Below are 23,013 nucleotides of genomic sequence, written 5' to 3'. Positions count from 1 at the left end.
CACGCGCTTATTGCCCGCGCTCCATCCAGTTACTGAGGGGTTGCGCAATCAGAGGGGAGGCTGAGCTCGTCGCTGCCTCACCTCTCGTCTCTTCTTGTATTTGCAGCAGAGCTCCGCACATTTGGCGATTTTGACTATAAAAATTATTAGAATCGTACAGAAATGACATTTATAACAGATCAGTGGAAAAAATCTTAATATTTATTTGATAATTCTTTTTATTACTTTTCGTAACAGCTATTTTCATTGGAGTACGACAGGTGAGAGGCTCTGCCTCCCCTGCCCGCACGTTCCTGCCAGACACCAAGATCTACTTTCTTCACCTGGGATTGCAGTATTGCACATCTGCATAATCTATCCTAGTAGAGGATGATGTCGATGCGTGTGGTTGCTGTAGTCCTTCCTCTCTTCCAGTGAAATAACTGTAAACTTTCAGTCATTGTTTTAGCTTCCCTTCAAATCAGCTGCTTATGTTTTCTCTTCTGACATGCACTTCCAAATGCCCTCATTAAAAAAGCCTCTGAATAAAAGTATAAATAAACGTAAGACAAATTCATTGAACTCAATCCTCTGTGTTTATAAGTAGAAATAGAAAAAAAAATTGACTATGAACGAGGCTGTATAAGTTTATTTAAAACAATGTATTTAAAACAAAACGTCACAGAATTTTCAAGCGATTAGAAGATGTCACCATGATTATGAGGTTATACATTTAAATTTAAAACAATGTTGCCCAACATACTTTGGCAAAGTAATCATAGCTTGTTTAACTTCTTAAAATACCCACAGAAATAGCTCAATATAAATGTCATATATTTCCAAATAAAACCATGATCACTACCTTGCAAAACTAACCGAATAAAGGTAGTTTTTCAAAGTGAAAAGTGAAATGCATGATCAAATCGCAGAATTTCTATGTCGTTGATTAAAGGTGATGCTCAACACATTGTCTCTTTACTAAGCTTTAAATCTAAATTCCAAACAGGTTAAATTTACGACCAAGAATATGCAATGTCACCTTCACATAAGATTTCTGTAAAGTAGAAATACTGCGAAGACATTTTTTTTTCTACTTCAGAAGAACAATTGTATAAATTGTCTAGTACCACAGCTCTGTGCACACTGTTACTGCTATCCGTTTAATATATATAATCAGAACTGGACCATTAATAACTGTGCAAGGTCTTATATGTTCCAGCACTTTGTATGAGATTGACTTTCCACAAAATTCGAGTATATTTTCAGATCATTTTCATTTTGTATAAATCTTTGTGAGACTAGTAATGCCCTCTTTTGGCGAGAAAAACACAAGTTTTAGGATACAATTAAAAAAATTGAGCAATATTTCACGAGGCTTGATTTTTGGGACTAATCCTAAACTCTGGAAAACATCTCTAGTACCTAATGTACAGACCACAGTGGAATGATTGGTTGAGTCAGCTCTCATAGGATTTAAAAATTCTATTACCAGCATAAATATTTAATGTAGCTCGGTAGCTCAGGAAAATGGGCCGGCACCAGTCAGATCCTGGGTTTGGGTTCTGTATTGCATTTTAAAGTCTCAGCCCGTTGACTGGAGAATGCACAAATCCTATCGTAAACAAAATACCATTCTAATTGCACTTCTTTCCAGTGCAAATCACGATCTGTCGGCCTAATCGGCAGACGGATATTGAATGATCCCCATCACTCCTTTAATGTGCACAGTCTATAACGTGCCTCAACAGGCCATCGAAAACACTTTGCAATTGGTTACAGTCATCTCTCCAGGCATGTTGTGAACGTGGCAACATCTGTCCTGCCGCGTGCTTTTAGATATTTTATTTGCTCACAATGCTGGTAACACAATTGAGGTGCAATCGGGTCAAAATAATCCATATATAACACGCAATTTTTGCAACTTTCAATAAACCAAAAAAATATTTTTTTATATTATACAACCATGTCTCCCAGTAAAGTTGTTCTGGTCAACTACCTGAGGATTCCCAAAGCTGCTACTTCAGTTGGCCGATCACCTTCCTGCCCTGCTTTCATTTCCCCAGCTCAGGCAATCACAACGGCGGTCTCAACTGCATGAAAAGGCTCGATAACAGGGACTCTGTCTCCCTGTACCGACCACGCTCTTCAGAGCCACCCAATTTGTTTGACATCGCATATTGCATGTTAAGAGATAATATAAACAAAGTGTCTCCCTGTGAAAGCTAGCATGGGGCAGTGCTCGGCGATACAGGTGGCCCATGTGTGATTTCAACATTCACATACGTAGAGAGTCAGTCTTTCCTTAGGCAATTACTCTTGACAACTAAGTTGTAGCTAATTTATGGATACCAGACAAATGATGGGCTATGTTCACCCCTGACTAGAATTTAAACTCTCAGCTTTACCGATTTTTGTCAGGCACCTTGCAACAGTGCCACCAGGCCTGATAGTTATTTATCACAAATAATGAGGATATAATACGTTATTTTATATATTAGAAGACAGCATAATTTTTGTATATTCTGTAAAGCAAATATGTCCCAAATGTGAGACTCAACAACCTGCAAGTTAGCGACATCTGTGTTGTCCCGAGAACCATAACACCTTGCAATCAAAATACATGTATAATATTAAGCCAAGCGACAACTTTTATATGTTCCAACATGAGAGACATACAGTAATTAAAAGATGATGACTATGATGGGGATGATGATGTTACAAGGGTCTGTCTGCGGTTGACCAAGTCTGCGAATTGGCAATTGTGGGTGGCAGAAATTGAAGAGTGCAGAAATCTGGTGGTAGTATGTTGAACTTTAATAGCGTATTCTACTGAACAGTCTTTTTTGACCTGGGCTGATTGAGAAAAGTCTGTGCATGAGGTGGCAACCCTTGTTATGATGGTGATGTCAACCTAGATTTGAAGTTTTCGTGACTGCACGGATCCATACTCTTTGGTTCTTTCGGTAAAGTCACGTAGGTATAAAATAAAATAAATTAAATCACGACGTTTCGATCGCAACACAAGCAATCAAAGAGTATGATGGTGATGATGCATGAGATGATCTTATGATGGTGATGTAATTATGGTTATGGCGCACATGAGAAATAACTTGTAAAGAATCTGTACAGGCTAACAATGGCTGCTCCCCTCTCAACAACACATACACAACCGCTGTTCACCACACTAAGTGGCGGTAACGTCACCACGTTCCACGTGAAGTGTCGAAGGCCCGCTGGCAGGTCACAAAATAGACCCAGGTGCCATGGGTTGACCGACTGAGATGACTGGCAGATGCACCGTGCTTCCCCACTGCCAACTGCTTGTATTTTATCCACGAAGTACTGCTCGTGAGCGTCGCTCCTCTACCCTTTGTTCTTTCTGGAGGGTGACTGCTTCCAATTCCCCAGCAGTGTCCTTAACGAACCTCCTCCTCAGAGGCCAATCTTGACACTACTGGTACCAGTCATCGGCAAGTTCATTCAGCTCCACATCATTCTGTATCACATCACTCCATCGCCTTTCTAGTCCGTTCCGCGCCCATTTAGCCCTATCTGTCCAGCCAAACAGAAGCTGCTTGGACATGCGGTGGGTGGGCATGTGGATTACATGACCCAGCCAAAGCAGCCTCGCATGCTAGAGCTCACCTGATGGGACAGTCCAAATCTTTCAAGGATCTGAGGTCCTCGCACAATCCAGTATGGTTAAACCCAGGATAGATCGTGGACAGGATTAGCCTGAATGTTTCAAACCGGTGCAGATGTTCCTTTAGAGGGCTCCACTTCTCGCACAGCTGTGGCCGAGAAGACACACACAGACTCCTCGATCAACCTCTGGCAACGCCACAAACTCTATGTAGCATTTCGCCAGAAGACAGGGTATAGACAGAGGTAACCACTTGTGTCTCCGTGTGGCCGTGTCCCCTTGTCTGTATGTATTTGCTCGTCTCCTTGTTTCTGGTTAGCATTTAAGAATGTCATTTAGATATTGAATAAATGTGTTTTTGTAAAGACAAGGTTTAGTATTGAAGCTAAAACTACTATATCTTAAGCACACTTTGACATTCAAAAATGTCACTTAATATTAATTTACAATAGTATAATAAATTAATAAAGATTATTGTGCATTAGAGCTATGGTTTATGTTACAATCAAAGCTTGGGTTAGTCTTAGAGCAAAAGATGGCTGTCAGGGTTACTACACGCATTGCACGAGCCAACGCTGTTCATTCTAAGCGTAGGGTTAGCGAGTTAGCGAATAAAGGCAGCAATTAAAGGAATGCACACTATTTTAAACATATTACTCATCACATCTACCATACTGAATTTCCATTGCACTGTTCAAATAAACATTCCAAGTCAAAGCGTCTTCCTTCTCAGGCAAGCAAGGAACTAATTTTTTTTCCCATGTAAACTCCCAGAGGTCTTCAGTTCGAGGTCCGCCAGTAAAATATTGTGCATCACAGAAAGAATGTGCGGTGAGCTATGTCACTTTCAATAAAGCCTAAACAACGAGTAAAATTAGTGTCGAGTTTGAACACTATGCAAAAATACTATTCACGGGATTTTGTGATCCCAAATTCAATAGAAGTTACTATTGTTGTAGATTTACCCGTCTGAAGTTTTCACTGCACACTACATTCAGATGGTGATCTGCTCACGCAAGTACATTCAGCTTGAGTTGACCCTCACGGGACCTGTACTGGGTACATATCCCAATTGCCACATTTGCCCAATAAGCGACCGAGTTAATCAAACTAATAGTAGGGTCACAACAAAGTACCTACGCACGCACGCACTCACCATGGTGACTAATGCCCACCTATAACGCTCTTCTCATGTTCTCTAAGAGCCTTCTGTATACGAGGCAATTAGAGGGTTTCTCGAAAGGCTACGATCCCACGAGGTTCTTACAAGAGATGTCAACGAGGCTCATCGACGCATCTCTGTACTATGGCTCCTCTAAGCGACACATACACAGTCTAAATGAGGCTTCTTCTCTCACAGGACCTGTAAAAATGTCATTTGACACCCGTTAAAATGATGCTTCTTAATGAGGTTCTTCTACGGGTCTCCCCCCTCGGAAGCTCTTCTACAAAGCTTCTCAATAGGCTTCTCTAAGCACAGCTACATTGCATCGTTGCTCACACACACGGACACGTGTACATGTGTGCGTGTATGCGCAAAGGGCGTAGAGTCGCATCCTAGATGCCCTTGAAGGCGTCCAGGTGGAACGCCTTTGTCAAGAAGCGCTCCGACTCCATGTTGTGCAAGTACTTGTTCCCTGTGGCCGGGGCAGATGCTGCGTCACGGCCCACGTACCTGTCATGGTTTGGGGAGGGGAGGGATTTGAAGAGGTCGGGAGAAGGTTGGTGGTAGATTAGGTGGCGGTAATGGTGGTGCAAAGGAAGAAGAGTTCAACTTGTATGTTACACAGCCATAGAACAGCTTTTTGTGTTTGGTTTGTTGTCCTTCCCCCACACCTCCCATTAGCACGGTTGGCTACATATGGTGTGAAAGAAGTTCAACATACATACATGAACGTTATTGACCCTCTGTAATCATTATCAGTTTTAGAATTTTTCCTCTGGAGAGACTGGTTCCTACCATAGGAATGTGAAATTTCCATCGCGGGCTGTTATCAGCGGAGCTTGTGGCCATTACGTTGCATGTATAATCCTCTCAGCCTTGTTTCGACCACCAGTTCAAAATAGCTGAATATGACAGTGACACAACCTCATGCGTCTAGGTAGGAGGTGGGGGGGGTGTGGTAGGGGCACAGGGAGAGTGCGTGGGACACGACAGAGGGCGACGTACCAGAGTGGGCGTGACTGGGAGATGGCCGTGCGTACACGTGGGTGCACGTGCGCAAAGAAGCCCTGATTCTTGTGTTCCTCCTGGCACCAAACGAGTTCGGCCGCCGGGTAGCGAAGTGCCTCGTCGCGCACCAGGTCATGTGGGAATGGAGACAGCTGCGGACATGAAGTACAAACCCATCAACAATGTAACTACACAGCAACATGAGGATGCAACATTGGTGATGCACGCCACACTAAATGTTGATAGTCTCAGCTGAAAGATCAGGCAGATGTTGTCAACACAGCCAATACCGTCCACTCTCACCACATTCCACCACCACTTTTCCTTTCTTCTGCCGAATCCTGCAACTCTTGCAAAGTTGACGCCTGCCCCTACATTTACACCCTTAAAGGCGCAACGCTGCAATCTGATCTTCAGCTCTTCCTCTTGGTGACTTTCTCAGGACGCAAACTCAACACCCTGTCATTGCATGTCATTGCTCTTTGGGCAGGACATTTGAACTTGGCTTTGGAGCATTGCTGCTGATCTCAGACACGAGTCTACTGTCGTCATTCATTGAATCTAGACCACTAGGATATAAAATTGTAAAAATAAATTATCTCATAAATGGCAACCTTGCTGCTCTACTAAAAGCTGCTTCTCAGGGCAGACTCTCTCACTGCTTGACCGTCTGACAGCTTTCCGCACAGACAGAGCGGTAATGTCCACAGGTGCCAGGAGAGAGCGAGTGGCGAGACCCACCTGCTCCAGGCGGCAGATCGCCACGAGGCCCTGCATGCCCCGCGCGTCTCGCTCGCGCGCCAGGTCGTAGTAAACCTTGCCGCAGCAGAAGATGAGTCGCCGCACCGCTCCAGGGTCCTTGGCCGCGGGGCCCTCCTCCGGGATCACGCGCCGGAACGACGTCCCTGCCGGGCGGACGGGGGGAGGTGGTGGGTGGGCAGCACGAGGAGAGTCTAGATACCTGGCATAGGTGATGAAGGTTGTCTTGGCGAGGCTTCAGCACGCGCTAGTCAGTTGTGGGTTGGTGAAGGTGGTGAGCGTCCAGAACCGGTTGAGATACCACTCGCCACCAACGTCAGCTTTGGACAGGAATCGAACCGAGGCTCTCGAGTTGAATGCGGTGCACGAACCACTGTGCCACCAGTTTAACACGTAGGCTTTCACAACCATCCATAATATAAACCTATATTACACTGTGCCACCAGTTTAACACGTAGGCTTTCGCAACCAATAACCATCCATAATATATATTTTCTGGGTTAGATCGCGTAAATAACGACACATTTATACTTAAGCGATCTAACCCAAAAAACTATATTACACTGTGCCACCGTTCCCCCTCTGATCTAAGTTTAATGAGGTGTTGCTGATTTAACAGGCCACTGGCAGGGTTTTAGCTTAACAAGCAGACTTTGTCTGAAATGTTAGATTACTTAATATTTTTCTGTCCTATGGCAGTGTTAATGGTGACCTGGCATGATGTGTGCTTGTGTATTACTTACACATTTAAAATGTTATCTTGAGGATGATCTCTTTTCAACCAGAAAGCCCAAGTAAATGAGGAGGGCTCTCTCCTGTTGTTATGTGTGAACTTGTCTCATCTCCTGCTCCGGAATCGTGCAATGCGGTGTTCGTGAAACTCATTTTTCAAACCACAGTAATTCTGTATGTGCGCCCTGCATTTCAAGGTAACGCACTGTAGCATGCCATCTCCAACCAATATCAGTAAAGCTTAACTCTGTTCTGATCAGGGCCAATTCCTATGCCCTTCATGAGTTTTGTTTTAAGACTGGGTTAATAGTAATGTACAGGCCTTTGTTAATCCACTGCTGGATGAAGGTCCCCCCACACTGTCACCATGGGGATGTCTTGATCATACCTCAACACGTTGGTCATTATAGTTTGCATAGGTTAGTTGGAAAAAGTTTTTGTTATGATAACCAGAGCTAATGGGTTATGTCAGTTTCATGAAGAAGTAGTTTCACAAGTCTTGTATTTACATTAGATACTTAGTTTCATGTAGTCTAATGAGTTTAGTCTTCAATAATAATAATATTGGCTCCATCAATGGATAAAAAATAATTACAATCTGCTTTAAAGTAAGTTTGACCTGTGATAACTTTAGCATTTTCACACGTAATACCTTCATACGATGCGCATTGCTGTTTGCCATCAGACAATGGTCCATTGTAGACGGATTAAAATATAAAAACCCGTATTCTATGCATGCACCACTCACAAGTTCACCGCCCCCCCCCCCCCCGCACGTGTTTGACTGCGGTGCCGGTGTTTGGAACGCACCAGGCATCATGTCGGCGAAACTGGAACGCGCCTCGGGCAGCCGCAGGAGTGACTTGGGCGTGGCCAGAATGAGCTGCGGAGATGACAAAGAGCGTGGGAACGCGCACGCGAAAGCTGAATGTTACACTACGTCAGTGATGTAAACACACCTCCCAAGGTGGAAAGTGGCAAGTGCCGTTCAGTAGCTAGTCGAATAGAAGTTGCGCGAGATCAGCAGGGAGGGAAGTGGCGGAAGGGGCAGTGACTGCCGATTTATTCTGGGGTCACAAACCGGCTTGCGGAAGGGAAGGAGGATCTGCCTCCTGAGGATGTGGAAGTAGTTGGCAGGCGTCGAGCAGTTCGCCACCGTCCAGTTCGACTCGAAGATCTGACGCACCTCAAAGTGCTCACCAATTTTCTGCGAGCAAGAATGCGCAGGGAACAAACACGCGTGCAGATACACACACACGAGACACACCCATGCAGATACACACACACGGGAAGATATGGAGCATGGAGACGCACACTTACCATCTCACTTAACTGTATTGTTTCCCTGGGTACGGTGGCGCACGGCTTGTGAATCGGGTAGAGATCAACACGTGTCAAGATTGACCAACCTACTGGGCTGCAATGCGGCCAGTCGACAGCGGCACAACAAGTGGGCTGCTGAACTATTTTCGTGGAATGTTTCGTGTCATCTTCACGTTTTTCTAGGTTTTCTCCAGCTACTCTGGTTTAGAACCACATTAAAACAAACCCAAAAACACAATTGGCTCGGTAAAGGATTGACCGTACTTTCCAAGTAGCACACTTATAAATGAGTTTTGAGACTCAGCTGGGGCTTTCCTGGGTGAATAATGAAAGTTAATTGACTGTCAGACATTGTTTCGCCAAAAGAGGCATTCAACTCACAATAGAACGGTCGCCAGTTAAACTCTTAGTCATGGGTTCTCGCTAACATTGTTATTTGACTTATCACCGGGCATGTTCACCACAAGTACACTTTGGCATTTCTGCAATATTTAAATCCCAAATTGTTCTGCCAGCCTTTAAGACAGACAGCATCACACCCCAATGGGTAACAACTCCAGAAGACACTCCATGGGAATATATAGATCCCACCTTGAAGGAGGGATATATAATAATACAAATACCCAATAATTGTATGCAGAAAATCCTCAAGACGAAGATTTGGCGTGAAAAAAAGGAGTGTGAGTTTTGGCGGGAAAACGATGTAGGAGCGTTCAGGTGAGCGTTGGTTGCAAAGAGAAGGGCAGAGGGGTTGAGTTGCATTTATTAGGAGTTTGTCAATAATTAGTTGATGGAAGTGCACACACAGGTAATGTTAATGTCACCGTTTTACAGTACAGAAAACCCTTGTCAATTCGACACGTATGGGGCTCTGGCCTTGCCGAATTATCCTGCCCCAAAATATGTTTTATCCAAAATTGGTTTTCCAAACTCTTCACACACCTGCATGAATTATATCCTAAACTTTGGAATTGTCTCGCAGACTAAGGGATTCATACTTCAGTCCCTTTATATTACTTCTTGATGTAGGTGTAGACGACATGTCTGAGAGGGTTGGCTTGCACAGAGTACATAAACAAGGTAAAGTCCAAAGCGAAGGGTCTGCACTAATGCTCACCACACTCACCACACTCACCACGCTCACCACTCTCACTGCGCTCACCACGCTCACCACTCCCACCACGCTCACCCCACTCACCACTCTCACCAGGCTCACCAGGCTCACCAGGCTCACCAGGCTCACCACTCTCACCACGCTCACCACTCACCACTCTCACAACGCTCACCACTCTCACCACTCTCACCACTCTCACCACTCTCACAACGCTCACCACTCTCACCACTCCCACCACTCCCACCACTCCCACCACTCCCACCACTCCCACGACGCTCACCACGCTCACCACTCTCACCACTATCACCACGCTCACCACGCTCACCACTCTCACCACGCTGACCACTCTCACCATGCTCACCACGCTCACCACGCTCACCACTCCCAAGACGCTCACCACTCTCACCCCACGCTCACCACACGCACCGGACCGAGTCGTTCTAGTCGTGGCGCGCAGCGTCGCTCCATGTGTCTGTCGAAATTGGACCATTCGGTACGGCAATTCGGTTCATGGCGAATTATTAATATACCGTGTATATGCCGAAAACGCAGCCATGCCGAATTATCCCCAATTACGAATTCTCAAACACCATATTTTACTCACGTTTTGTATACACGTTATTTAATGAATACATTAATGGGGCAACGAAGACTGGTGTACGCCGTGCGATCTGCGATTGCTCGAGCACGGTTATTCAACTCACGGTCGGTTATAAGGATTACGAATGTTTGTTTTTTTACGATGAGATTGCAATTCCGAACCGGAAAGACATCTGGGTCGTCGGTGCACATCTGGAGGAACCGCTCCAGCCGTGCAGAGGAGTGCTCTGGACCCTGTAAGGCACACACACACATACACGGGAAAATAAATTATCCTCATGGAGTGTGTTTGCTACTATGTAACCATTGCCCTTAACACTCACACACAACACATACGGTGCATGTACATTAAAGAGAAAGGCAAACATCTCCAGTGCAGCCTTTCACAAACCCATGTTGGTCAAGGGCTGTTGGCGAGCACATATTGTAGACAAAATGGGATCAATAATGATCAGGCCACGGTATGTCTCCCCAGTGCTGATGCTTACACATCTCACAGGCACTCATTTGAAGGCTGAGTTGGCCTTAGGAAGGCCCCGCACCAGCTCAAATATCACTCGCTACTGCTGTTAACTGTGTTAGCCAGGGAAATTAACTTAGGCCACTGGTTTCTGAAGTAACAAAACGCCAATACCCAAGCTTCCATTTAGCTTTACAACCTGTAGATGCAAGTGCTGTTGACAATCCATTGTCAAGTGTTTCTATCCTCTAACAAGCTTGGGGTGGGGCTGATTTCAGTTTGTATCTCTGAGCCAAAGGTCAGAATTCTATATTCTTATTCCAGGGAGCAATGTGTCTACAGAACAACCACTCCTGGCTTACCACAAAATTGTGTTCATTGCAATGACCCAGGACAGAAGAAGATCTAAATCAACACACGACGATTATTTAAAATTATGACCTTTTGATAAGCAGCTTAAATCAACAAATGCTGTTAGTGAGCACCTATTAAAGCCAAAAGAGCATGCGAAGGTGGGGTGAGGAGAGGACCACACCCTGCCATTTTCGTCTCCCCAGTGCAGACGTTAATGCGCGATGCCTGTTATTCATTTACAATAGGATTGGGAGAAATAAGGGTGGAATCGAATCTGCTTTTCAGGTTCCAAATCCGAAATCAAAGCCGAGTACCCCTTTGTGAGAAGTCAACAGTGGTGGTGGTAGAGATAAAGAAGTCTCCACCAAAGGAAAGTGGAAATTCCATTTCCGGTTAAGGGCCACCAGCAGAGATGAACTCCATTCAACATTTCTGTCCATATGCTGTATATAACACCGAGGGATTGCTAAAAAAAAGATAGGTATGGCTCTGCCAGTTGTTGCAAGGTGCCAAGACCGTACCATTCCCTCCATGCCATGGGGTAGTAGCAGGACAATCCCATTCTGCCGCAGCCACTTGGCCTGGCCCGAGGAGATGAACTGGTCGATGATGCACTGCGCCATGTTGTTGAAGTCACCGAACTGTGCCTCCCAGCACACAAGCGCGTGGGGGCTGGACATGGCGAAGCCCAGCTCAAAACCTGCGCGAGACACCGTGCGTACGTGCACGCACAGACAAGTGATTGAACAAACACAGTTCGTTTTAATGGGTGGCTGCTGCCAACGCCATCATCCAGCAGCATTTATTGTCACACCATCACCATTGGTGATCAAAGCGTGTCATCAATACCATCGCCAAGACAGTTTGGCCGCACCGCATGTCTATTTGGTGAACACCATCCTCTCCCACAGCCAAGTGCAGACAAAACAAGTGCAGGGGGTAGAGCGCTGCCTGCCATCTGTCATTGGTGTCGTCGGGGTGGGGCGGATTTCAGGAGTAGTCGCACCACCACCAGGTCGATATCCGGAGAATATGCCTCTCTTGGGCTTGTGGGTGCTACCAAGCTTGACACTGAAGTAGAATTGAAGCTTTAAGGCTGAAAAAGTATTCAAACCAAATGTTCTATAATGCAATTTGAACCGATTGCTTCCGGACTCACAGTTGGAAGGTGCTAACTCTATACTCAAACAAGTATGGATCGGTGTTTACCTACTTTGGTAGCCCAGAGCCGGTGATGGAAATTCCACATTTCTATGATGGGCACCAGACCTCTCTATATGACAACCGTAGTTGATTTTCCACAAAGTAGTCCACATTTTACAGACCCCCAGAGAGAGTTATTAGCAGGTTGAGAATTTCTTACAATTTCTCATATGGAAACTACGATATCAAAACTACTGTGTTCCCGTATCACGCAATCTATTGCAATGAGGATCTTCAATGCACAAGTGACGTATCAAAGATAGTGTGGCCTGCGAGCCGCGTCCACGAATCCCAAAAATCATTGACCACATTATAGACAGCCGCCACTGCTGTCTTCACTGACTTAAAGGAGGAACAGACGAGATCCACCCAGCTTCTGAACAAACGATTGAGTGGATAACAAATTAAAAAAACTATTACATCTTTAATCTGAAGCAGTTAATCCGTACCAAACAAGTATTGCAATGTGGTATTTGGATTCGCTGTACCAGCTGTAGTGGTGCGCACGCGTGTGTGCGTGCGTTGATCACCACACCATACCTAGGACCCCGTACTCGGACAGGGAGCTGTTGCACACAGTGTAGGGAGCTTGCGATGGCCACAGATTTTTCATGGGTACCAGAGTCTTCTTGTCCACGTTTTGATCATGCAGCACATGGTGCCGATGGCTGTAGGAGGACACACATGTTATGCAGTGTTACCTGTGGGTCGATGGATGTGCTTTGCAAAGAGCTACTCGTACAATATTTAGCTTATTCAGCACTGGCACGGTGGCAAGGTGCCTCACACAAAAAATTAGAAGGCTGTCCCACAATTCCTCTAAGGTCAATAAAACATGTACCGTTTCATGGGAATACTAAGTGGTCATGCGATGGAGACACCGGCCCACTTCATAGCAATGTAGAATGTCTGCCATTGTCTCAGGTTTACCGACAGAGCTGAATAGCTGAGCCCAGACCCTGTTCGGGATATAAACTCGTGCCTTGACGATTGCGACACATGCACAATAACCACAGCACTATCTGGCCAGGTAAACCCATGTAGGATCCTATAAACAGTAAGGTTAATCTTGGAGAGTAATCGAGCCAAAATCCAACTCGGAGCCAGTACAGTGAAACCTTGGATTGCGAGCATAATTCGTTCCGGAAGCGTGCTCGTAATCCAAAGCACTCGTATATCAAAGCGAATTTCCCCATAAGAAATAATGGAAACTCAGATGATTCGTTCCACAACCCAAAAATATTAATATAAAAATAATTAATACAAAATATTGTACCTTTTTATATTTTTATTTAAATCTAATATAAAGTAATCAAAATGCATTAATTACATTTAATCGTGGCTGGTGTGAGGGAGACGAGAGAGAGGAGAGGAGGAGGAGGGTTATTGTGTTGGACGACTTTCACTGTCACTAACGGAATCACTGCTATCTGTTGGCTCACTGGAATCTTTTTTATTTTTGTGCGACTTTAACAAGGAACCTATTCAATGACACTTGCTTTTGCCTCCTTTTGAGGAGGCAAAAAGCATTGTTGCAGTACAGTTACTAAAGAACAGTCACTACACTTAGACACAAAATAAAAAAATGCTTTACGCACACACACATGGTCACACTGTCACACTATAGTAAACAGTATACGCTCGCACGGATGTTGACTATACGAGTGAGGCACACCGACTGAGAACGAGCATGGGAGATGATTACCCACAATCCCGCAGCGAGAGAGAAGAACCATTGGCTCAGTTGTGATCACGTGACGCTCGGCAGACAAAGCGTATACTGTACATACTACAGTACTCGTATTGCAAGACATCGCTCGTTTATCAAATTATTTTTTATTTTAAAAATTTGCTCGTCTTGCAAAACACTCGCAGACCAAGTTACTCGCAATCCAAGGTTTCACTGTATACAGATCTAAGAATAGGAGAGATGTAGTTGCAATTGTGGGTGACAGTTGGCAACAATTCGACCAGCAATCACCGGCCACCCCTCACCTGAAGGTTCCCCTCTCCACATCCTGGCCACTCAGACGCACGTGAACGCCCTCCTTGAGCAGCGAGCCGAACGCCATGTACTCGGCGAGCGCCCAGTCGGCCGTGCGGTTCTTCACCATCTCGGCGCGGGAACGCAGCACGCGCATTAGGCCTGGAGAGTGGGGAGACGGACAGGGGGTGTAGGGGGGCAGGGGTCAGAGGGCACAAACAAGACAGGCAGCTATGATCTGCTAGATGTGACTTTGGGTTTGTGTCTCACATACAAATGAAAAAAAAACCCACTCCGGTTATGATCAAGCACGTGACTAATTGATCTCTAATGACACTTACATATGTTCAAATTTCTCAATTGAATCAGGTCACTCAACGCGAAGGCTGGAGCACGCCACCCAGGTGTGCGTCTTCCTTTCAGGAGACCAGACACAGAGTCCCCTTCCATCTCATCCTAACCCCATAAACTTCCACTCCACAAGGCTGAGGAACGACGTTTCATGAGCTCTGCTTTACACCAAATTCAATGGTCAGGGTGTGCATTGGGGCGATCGTTCAATACATGTGGAGCAGCTGCATTTGTGAATAAACGAACTCAAGTGAGTGAGTGGGGCGAGTGGCGTGGTTGGCTCACCTGGGTGGATGTTGAAGTCCGCAGCCGGCACGGAACTCGCAGCGTTGCCTATGTGAGCGAGGATTTCCTCGGGGACGCCCGACGGCGGGGTCCACATGCTCTGCGGTCGACCATCCGGCCCGAAAAACCCTACAAGGCAGATTCATACCGTGGGGAGGGGTGGGGGCAAAGCCAGCAGTGTTAATCTATCCACTCTTTGTAGCCCAGTGCCTGGGATCCTCTCACTTGGTGGCCCAAGTGCAGGGAGTTGAATGAATTTTAAAAGAGCCCGTTAGGATGCATTAACTCACATAGGGCCCATTACGTGTGTGACATGTGGTATCCACGTCAAGTTCAAGGAGCATTTGGGTGTAACCCAGGTTTTTTTGGTAGCCCTGACATAGCGTTGAAAATGTCATATTCACGTGACGGAGATCAGTCTCTGCATAGACAAAGGGCTGAGTTGACCCCAAAGTGGGATTATTCGGGTCCGCCATCACATCCAGCCAACTAGAGCTAACTTCAGTCGTAATGGTGACTGGCATTTTAGACACCTCTAGCAAGGGCCCTGCACAGCAATTAATAAATTAAGTCACTGGTTGTTCAGCAGCGTCCTATACCGTGCCAGGGAGAGTCGATCCACTGGCTTGTCCGTTGCAATTTCTCATCCTTGGAACTGGCGTAGGCATCTTCACATATCTGGTCGAATTTGGACACGGCTGTCTGTCGGCGAGCAATGCCAGACAGTGAGGAGGAGGGAGAGAGGCAGAGCAGAGGTGATTCACTTCATAGGAGCAGTTTTCTCACCACCGTCGGCATTCACACTGCCTTAGAACAGAACACCTGGACACAATACAATGAATACCACATTTTATGGATAAAGCAGTCCTTGCCGTGCTAATGTGGAATTTCCACCACTGGCCCAGGGCTCTAAACAGGGTGAGTAGGGATCCTTCCATCAGCAGTGGCATGAGCAACAATTGCAGAGCTGCACTTTCACCTTATGCTCATGAAACACAGATATAAGTGTTTGAAATTAGCATGGAAATGTATGCCAACTCGAAGTAAATATACCTTCAAGTTCATTGACAGAACAAGACACAATGTATAAAGGAGACACTACAAAATGAGACACAACACACAAGACGTAAAATAATCAAGTCTTGCATCATATTTGCGACCCCGGATTGTGGCAATTCACGGAAATGCAGGGAGGTGCAATGACTTAGGATTTGAGTTCTTCCCCCATAACCAGACGTGACTCCTAAAAAACAAAGATCTCATAACCCGGGTACCTTGTACTCCTGGCCCGTGATGACCCCTTCCTTGATGAGGGCATCAGAGTATTGCTTGAGCACAGGCACCTGCCGTGCGACCCGCTTGTACATGAACGGCTGCGTGAACATGGGCTCGTCAACTTCATTGTGGCCATTCCGGCGGTAGCCAACCTGCGATCGACACCAAAGACAAAGCCTTAACAGACTGTTGGGGCAAGTGCTTTTGAGCAAGCACCTATGAAGACTGGCATGGCACACGAGAGGCCTGGTGGCCAACACCACGCCCGGCCGCCTTTGTCTCCCCAGTGGCGATGTTTACACACCGCACCAGGTACTCATTTGAGGCTCAGTCGACCTAGGGGAGGCCCATAACCGGTTCAAATAATCGTCACTGGTGTTGGCCTTGAGCAGGAATCGAACTCGGGTCGCTGGGTTCGTAGCGCACTGCGCTAACCGTTACACCAGCGCTCCCCACACCACGATAAGCACCACATATGCACGAACCAACATGTTGACCGTTACCTCGTCAAAGTTGTAATAGATAAACAGCTACTTCCATTCTTTAATTGATTTTAGCCGTGGCGGTTGGTTTCGTAGTGCAGCACGCGAAACCACTGGGCAACACTGCTCCACCCCCCACGTACGTCGCGGACTGGCGGGGGACAGAGCCACTGGGACCCACCAGGTCGATGACGACGTCCTTGTGGAATGTGTTCCTCCACTCGGTCGCCACGCGACACACGTGCGTCACGGCCTCGGGGTCGTCGGCGTTCACGTGGAAGATGGGCGCATTGACGACGCGCGCCACGTCCGTGCAGTACGGGGACGAGCGCGATGAACGCGGGTCCGTCGTGAAGCCGATCTGTGACAGGCCAGGGCGATTGCAGGCCAGCGAGGACAGGAGAGTACGAGCGTATTGGCAAAAAGACACGGGCTAAGGCGCGTGCACCAAATATAAACGTGCAGTTATCCCACCACCACCAGCCAACACGGCCAATTAGTAAGGTTTGTCACGTGAACAAATCGTGCCAATTAGCGACTACTTTAGCACGCCGGTGTGTTGGAGAGTAAACCCACAACAATGATGTTTTGCTGGTGATTACAACCAGCTTCATCAGGCGATTTGCCATAATTGTGAAGAAGTCTTCCTGTTTCGGTCTATATTTAAAGTGGCAGTGGGTAAACGACATTAATATTTACGTGATCTAACCAAAATTACCTTTATTTTGTATAATATTGGTCGCGAGAGCCCACGTATTAAACCGATGTGTACACGAACATGCATGAACACAAACAAATACATGTGCATGCACGCGCATGCACGTATATCGGGGCAAGTATTGTTAGCAAGCACCTATGAAGGTTGGCTAGGCACCCAAAGGGGTGATGTGGCCAACACTGTCTGTATATGGGGGTGGTTTGGCCAGCCGTCGTGTAAATTTATACACGTTCACTGCATACGTGCACACATACCAAAAAGCATACACATAAAAATTATTTTTTTTACACAAAGTTATCACATGTAGCCTATAAATATTGTTTTTGCCAAGTGCTCTAGTGAGCACCTATGAAGGCCGGCACAGATCACAAAGGGGTGGTGCGGCTAACACTACACCCAGCCACCTTTGTCTGCCCAGCACTGACATTTACACACGGCACCAGACATTTATTCAAGGGTGAGTCCACCCTCGGGAGGGCCCAGGACCAGTTCAGATATCGATCACCGACGTCGGCCGCGAGCAGGAATCGAACTCTGGTCGCCAGGTTCGTAGCGCAGTGCGCTAAACCACTACGCTACCACCGCAGTTTCGCAACATCCGCACAGACATGCACAGACATGCACAGCCGTAAGTACATCACACCTGGTTGTTAACGACCAGGTGTATGGTGCCGTGGGTGGTGTACGCCGGCAGGTCGCTCAGATGAAACGTCTCGTAGACGACTCCCTGCCCCGCGAATGCAGCGTCCCCGTGGATGAGCACAGACATCACCTGGGGGCACAACACAGCAGCACAATGAAAACAGAAAAATACGATTGGACAATACATTCCCGCACAACAACACAGGACAATGCAATGCAGCACGTGATACATCTGCACAATACAATATGTTACAGCACAATACAAGACGAAACGACACAGCACAATGGAACAATGCACATTACAATACAGTTCAATGTATTGCAATGCAGCATTCAACACAGCACAATACAACACGGCAGAATAAGAGGACGATACCATACAATAATCCATAACACGTAACAATGGGGCACAATGCAGCACAATACATTACATTACAAAATAATTTATCCAGAACACAATACAACATAATATTCAGCGCAACAACATGCTGCTTCTTTAAGAAACCAAAGTACGGTTTGTATGTATGTTGAGCTTCTTCTTTCGTACCGTACATAACGAACCATTACAATCGGTGTGGTGATGCGGAGGTTTGAGGCAAGGCATCAGGACAAACCACACCTTGAGTCACGTGATGGATTCGGAGGGAGAATAGAGAGTGATGGCAAGGTAAAACAGGTCACAGAGCTGGCTTTCGCCTTGGTCAGGCTCTGGCATAGCTTCCCAATTAAACCTGGCCATGCAGAGGCACTCGGTAATTAAAGTAACACATTTTCCCAAAGATAATAATTTCGGAGGGGCCTAAATACAGAGATGTTTGGCCAATTCATGTTTCAACGCAGTATTTTGCATGTGGGAAAAAACTAAAGAGCATCCAGAGAAAACCGATACATACAAGGGGATAACCCAAAGCAGGGTCATGAACTCTAAAATAAACAAAATAATTTTTATGTTTCAAGGTAAGGCCCACTAAGCGATATATCTCTTTTTTCAGAAGCGACGTGGCCACAAACGATAGTTCCACGAAGTGGCTTATCGTGTGGAGATTTATAGTGGCCACATATTCTAAAATGCATGTTTCTAAATGTGGAGGGAAAAACCGGAGGACCCGGACAAAAATCCATGGGCAGAGAGACATGCAAACTCCAAATATGTAGGCGTCAGGGTCGGGATCGAACTCACGACCTCCTGTATACCAGGCGAGGAAGTTAACATTAACACCGTGGCATTTAACAACATTTTCTCAAGTTTAGTTCCATGGGCACGTGCTGGATTCCACGGCACGGCCGGCCAACGCGTGTGAAGGTGCAAGCCTGCGAGAGCCCGCGTGCTGCCCTTCACCTGCTTGCCCTCGGTGTCGCCGCGGTAAAACTGCTCGGCGCGCGTCTTGCCCTGCACCACGGGCCCCACGGCCTCCAGGTGCGAGGGGTTGGCGACGAGCGACAGCTTCAGCTTGCGGCCCGACAGCCGGTTGATGTGCTGATGCGACATGCCCAGGTGGTACTTGACATCGCCCGAGCCCTGTTGTGCATGAAGAAGTTGGACGGGCGAGGTTACAGCCACGACAACTTGTGATAAACGCTGCCGCACTAATGCTCGAATGAGCATTAGGGAAACATTTGGCCAAGCCAGGCCACAGCTTCATAATCTTCAGTGGTTACCGTGCCCTCAATGCTCATTCCCTCCTCCGCAATACATGTCATAAGTCTGCAACTGTTCGAGTTTATACTTTGTGTTATTCCGGTTGCCCGATCTGGCCTATGTAACATTGTCTGAATTAAATTTTCACTTTATTTATCCAGGTCCACTCCTGAGAGCTGTTATGTTTTTACCAGCACTGTCCGCGCATTTGTGCGGGATACACTCCTGGGGTGGTGAGGGCGAGAGGAAGCCGTCACACGTCAGTGCGACGCACGAACCCCCGCAGGTGAGCGTGGCGACGTCACCACCGCACTTCTGGCCAGCACACGTGCCAGCCAGCTGCACTTTTTTAAAATATCGTATGACAATTAATGACCGAAATATGGCAATCCACTCTTTGTAAAGAATGAAGGGGCATTGTCTAGTGTTGGGGTTAGAGAGGTCCGTCTGTCGAGGTAACTCGAGAATAGTTTTAGTTGTGTCATGTTCAGGGGCCATTCCCTGGACATGGCGTGATGTTCTGCTGATTGAAGGAGCTCAGAAAAGACATTTATATGGCTCGTGACGTACATTCAAAAGCACTACGGTGATTGGACGCAATGGATTATGATACAAGCAGTGGTGAAAAGGTATACGATATATTCATAAAAGTCAAAGTATGCGAATGCTCAAACGAGCAACGGGCCACGGTCATCTATTTTTCTGTGGCCCTAAGCAGTGGTAGAAATTTCATAATCCAATCGGTTGTGCCTTTTGGCTTGCCACAGAGTGGTATCGATTTTAGCAACCAGAGATGGATGATAGGCTCATTCTACCTCAAAATTGTATACATTTAGATTGAATCAAATGTTGTGCCACAGCACTACCTTGATGGAAATAATAATAATAACTAGCTTTACTACCCGGCTTCACCCGAGACTTGGATTCTTGTCTTAATACACGGCCTACACGGAGGGTTGGGGGGGGGGATGCGTGACGTCAGCAGGCACACTGCGTCACGCTGCCGCATGCGGGTGACATCACAGATGTGATGTCGTCACCGCTCACTTGCCGTGCAAAATATATCCATTATTGCGCCCCCCCCCCCCCCAAAAATACAAAAGTCTATGTTTATACTTCTTGCATTGTGTAGTCTGGAAGCTACCCACATGCCAAATTTCAAGTTTGTTGCTTGTTGGGAAGTATGCTAAACATTTCGAACAATCACACACATTCACAAATTTCCCTTTTATATATATATATAGATTATTCGCATTTAAATGTTTGCATTAAATTAACAAGGATTTCAAAAAAATACATTTGCACCGACATTTGTACTATTTGTTGAAGGATTAAAAGTATCCATTTACTCTGCAAAAAGTAACTTGCAGGGTCGATTGTGTTTGGGATGTTTGGCCGGTATATATCCGGCCTTAACCGATCGATGAACTTAAGTTGAGCACAGGCCGTTTGCCATGCATTTGTTGCAAGCGACACTCTTGTATCACGTAAAAAAAGTAAGGCGTCTATCTACCGCAGCTGTAGCTGCGTGCAATAAAAAGCCGCTTTTTCCAGTTTTCAGGAGCCTGCAGCTAAACAGAGCTGTGGGTGGCATCGTGACCTCAGTGGCTTCACGACCTCGGTGGCATGATGAGCTCAGCGTGACGCGTCAACTCGGTTCTCCCGAGCGTGGAGGCGTAGACCGTGGCGAATGTTTCCCACTTCACTTTTTCATGTGCACAAGGCTGACCAATTTGGCACCAATTTCCATGAAATGCTCTACACTCGCGAGCGGCGATAATTAATTGAAGTATTTTAATTGTATGATAATGTGTCCATTTAAAGCAATTTCTTTGCTCAACATTAGACGTGCATTCTTCTATTGAAATGCAGATAAAAATTAAAAGTTCTATAATAATGAAAGATGTGAATCTCTATATTAACAGCGCACAGCAGGCTGTTACTGCAGTGGAAAAGAGCATAAGCACATAAAGATTTTTCTGCGTTAACTGTGTTAAGTACAGTTGTGTTGCGCTTCCACATAAAGTTTGCATATTGTCATAAATGTTGCTAAGCTGAGTTAGATATATTGAATGCAGTTGTGTAATTATGTGGTGTAATTAAAGCCGATATCATCAGTCACGATCCGTGGTTTTTGCAGTGCGTATTTCTATAGCATTATGATAACAAGCCTCTGGACAGTGGAGTTAGTTATTTTTGAACCCCACCCCACCACCCCCTCAACACACCTTCCCCCCAATGCGCTTGAGCATTAATTATATTGTGTTTTTTCACCCCAGTTGGCCCTGGGGAACTGGAAAACACGGCCTCGTACCGCAAAAACGTCAATTCCACGGTGACACCGAAGCGATTTTTGAGTGCTCACCTCCTCCTGCGGTTCAAGCTTCGAGTCGAAATGACAGAAGACCTCATCCAGGCCCTTGCGGATCACATTGACCAGGACATTGAGTCGGCCCCTAAACCAACGAGAAAAAAAAGAGTTAAAAGTCAGGTGAGTGTGTCTGCTGCTTAAACGAGTACTGCGGTGGCGCACGTCCACCTCCACTGGCGGCTCCGAGCCAGCGGTGGAGTTTGCACACATTCACATGACAATTAGTCGCTCTCTATACCGGCCAGCTACTCGCTTTTTATGGGTCCTGCAGACGTTTGGGGGGTCCCCGTGTTATTATTTAGATAACAATAAGCTGTGTGTTGTGTGGCGGCACACCCCCTTTTGCGGACTCTGGGCTGAGGTGAAGACGCTCGGCTCCGTGACCTTCTGACTGCGATTTGAACATTCTTCTTATGCGGTGCTGCCCGGCCAGACAGTGATTTGTTCGTGGTAACAATAACTGTCAATGTGGAGGAGGAGGGCCAGGTGGCTCCGTGTGCTTCACTATCTTGATCAAGCTGTACAATGACAGGAGAACTTGTTTCAAGGTGTGGTGTTTGAACATGGTTGTTAGGGCAGCGAATGAGGGGTAGAATTCTCAAACCCAGACAGAGAAATGAGACAACTTTATCAGGTCCCGTTGCTAAATTATCTTGAGGGCTCCTGCAGCGTGCACTTTTACACATGTTTAGGCCGAGTTATCAGCACTGCAGCAAAATCCCCTTTTGTACCATACTTCCATGCTTCAACCTATATACCCCCCCCTTTCAGAACTCCCGTAGTGAAGTATGGTCAAATAATCCCCAGGACGACCTGCAGGGCTCGAAGAGGTAGGTAATGATCCAGCTCAGAGGATTAACAAAGAGAATGTAAGTGACGTACACACACAGAAGCCACTCACGCTAACCACTTTACACCACTCGTAT

The 23,013-nt window shown here is 46.4% G+C and overlaps 1 protein-coding gene across 6 annotated transcripts in view; it reads right to left on the bottom strand.

The window, feature by feature from the left end:
- Window positions 1-613: 613 nt before the first annotated feature.
- The window catches only part of LOC133341899 (2-oxoglutarate dehydrogenase complex component E1-like), a 53,011-nt gene continuing 30,611 nt past the window's right edge, over window positions 614-23,013 (bottom strand). For all 6 annotated transcript variants that reach the window (XM_061550714.1, XM_061550712.1, XM_061550715.1 and 3 more), the window contains exons 8-23: window positions 22,082-22,172; window positions 19,417-19,596; window positions 18,079-18,207; window positions 16,899-17,078; window positions 16,235-16,387; window positions 15,560-15,662; window positions 14,961-15,089; window positions 14,336-14,486; window positions 12,881-13,008; window positions 11,659-11,837; window positions 10,486-10,557; window positions 8,368-8,493; window positions 8,097-8,169; window positions 6,537-6,700; window positions 5,793-5,947; window positions 614-5,297 (exon numbers count right to left, since the gene is read on the bottom strand). In XM_061550714.1, coding sequence (XP_061406698.1) covers window positions 5,180-5,297; window positions 5,793-5,947; window positions 6,537-6,700; window positions 8,097-8,169; window positions 8,368-8,493; window positions 10,486-10,557; window positions 11,659-11,837; window positions 12,881-13,008; window positions 14,336-14,486; window positions 14,961-15,089; window positions 15,560-15,662; window positions 16,235-16,387; window positions 16,899-17,078; window positions 18,079-18,207; window positions 19,417-19,596; window positions 22,082-22,172 — 2,131 coding nt within the window. In that variant the 3' untranslated portion in view covers window positions 614-5,179. The remainder of the gene's footprint in view (window positions 5,298-5,792; window positions 5,948-6,536; window positions 6,701-8,096; window positions 8,170-8,367; window positions 8,494-10,485; window positions 10,558-11,658; window positions 11,838-12,880; window positions 13,009-14,335; window positions 14,487-14,960; window positions 15,090-15,559; window positions 15,663-16,234; window positions 16,388-16,898; window positions 17,079-18,078; window positions 18,208-19,416; window positions 19,597-22,081; window positions 22,173-23,013) is intronic.

Source organism: Lethenteron reissneri, chromosome 12 (assembly GCF_015708825.2).
Source record: "Lethenteron reissneri isolate LAM-NWPU_2019-01 chromosome 12, ASM1570882v1, whole genome shotgun sequence".
In the NCBI taxonomy this organism is placed as follows: Eukaryota; Metazoa; Chordata; class Hyperoartia; order Petromyzontiformes; family Petromyzontidae; genus Lethenteron; species Lethenteron reissneri.
Note: the sequence above shows the minus strand (reverse complement) of the source record. Positions and strands in the feature narration are given on the sequence as shown.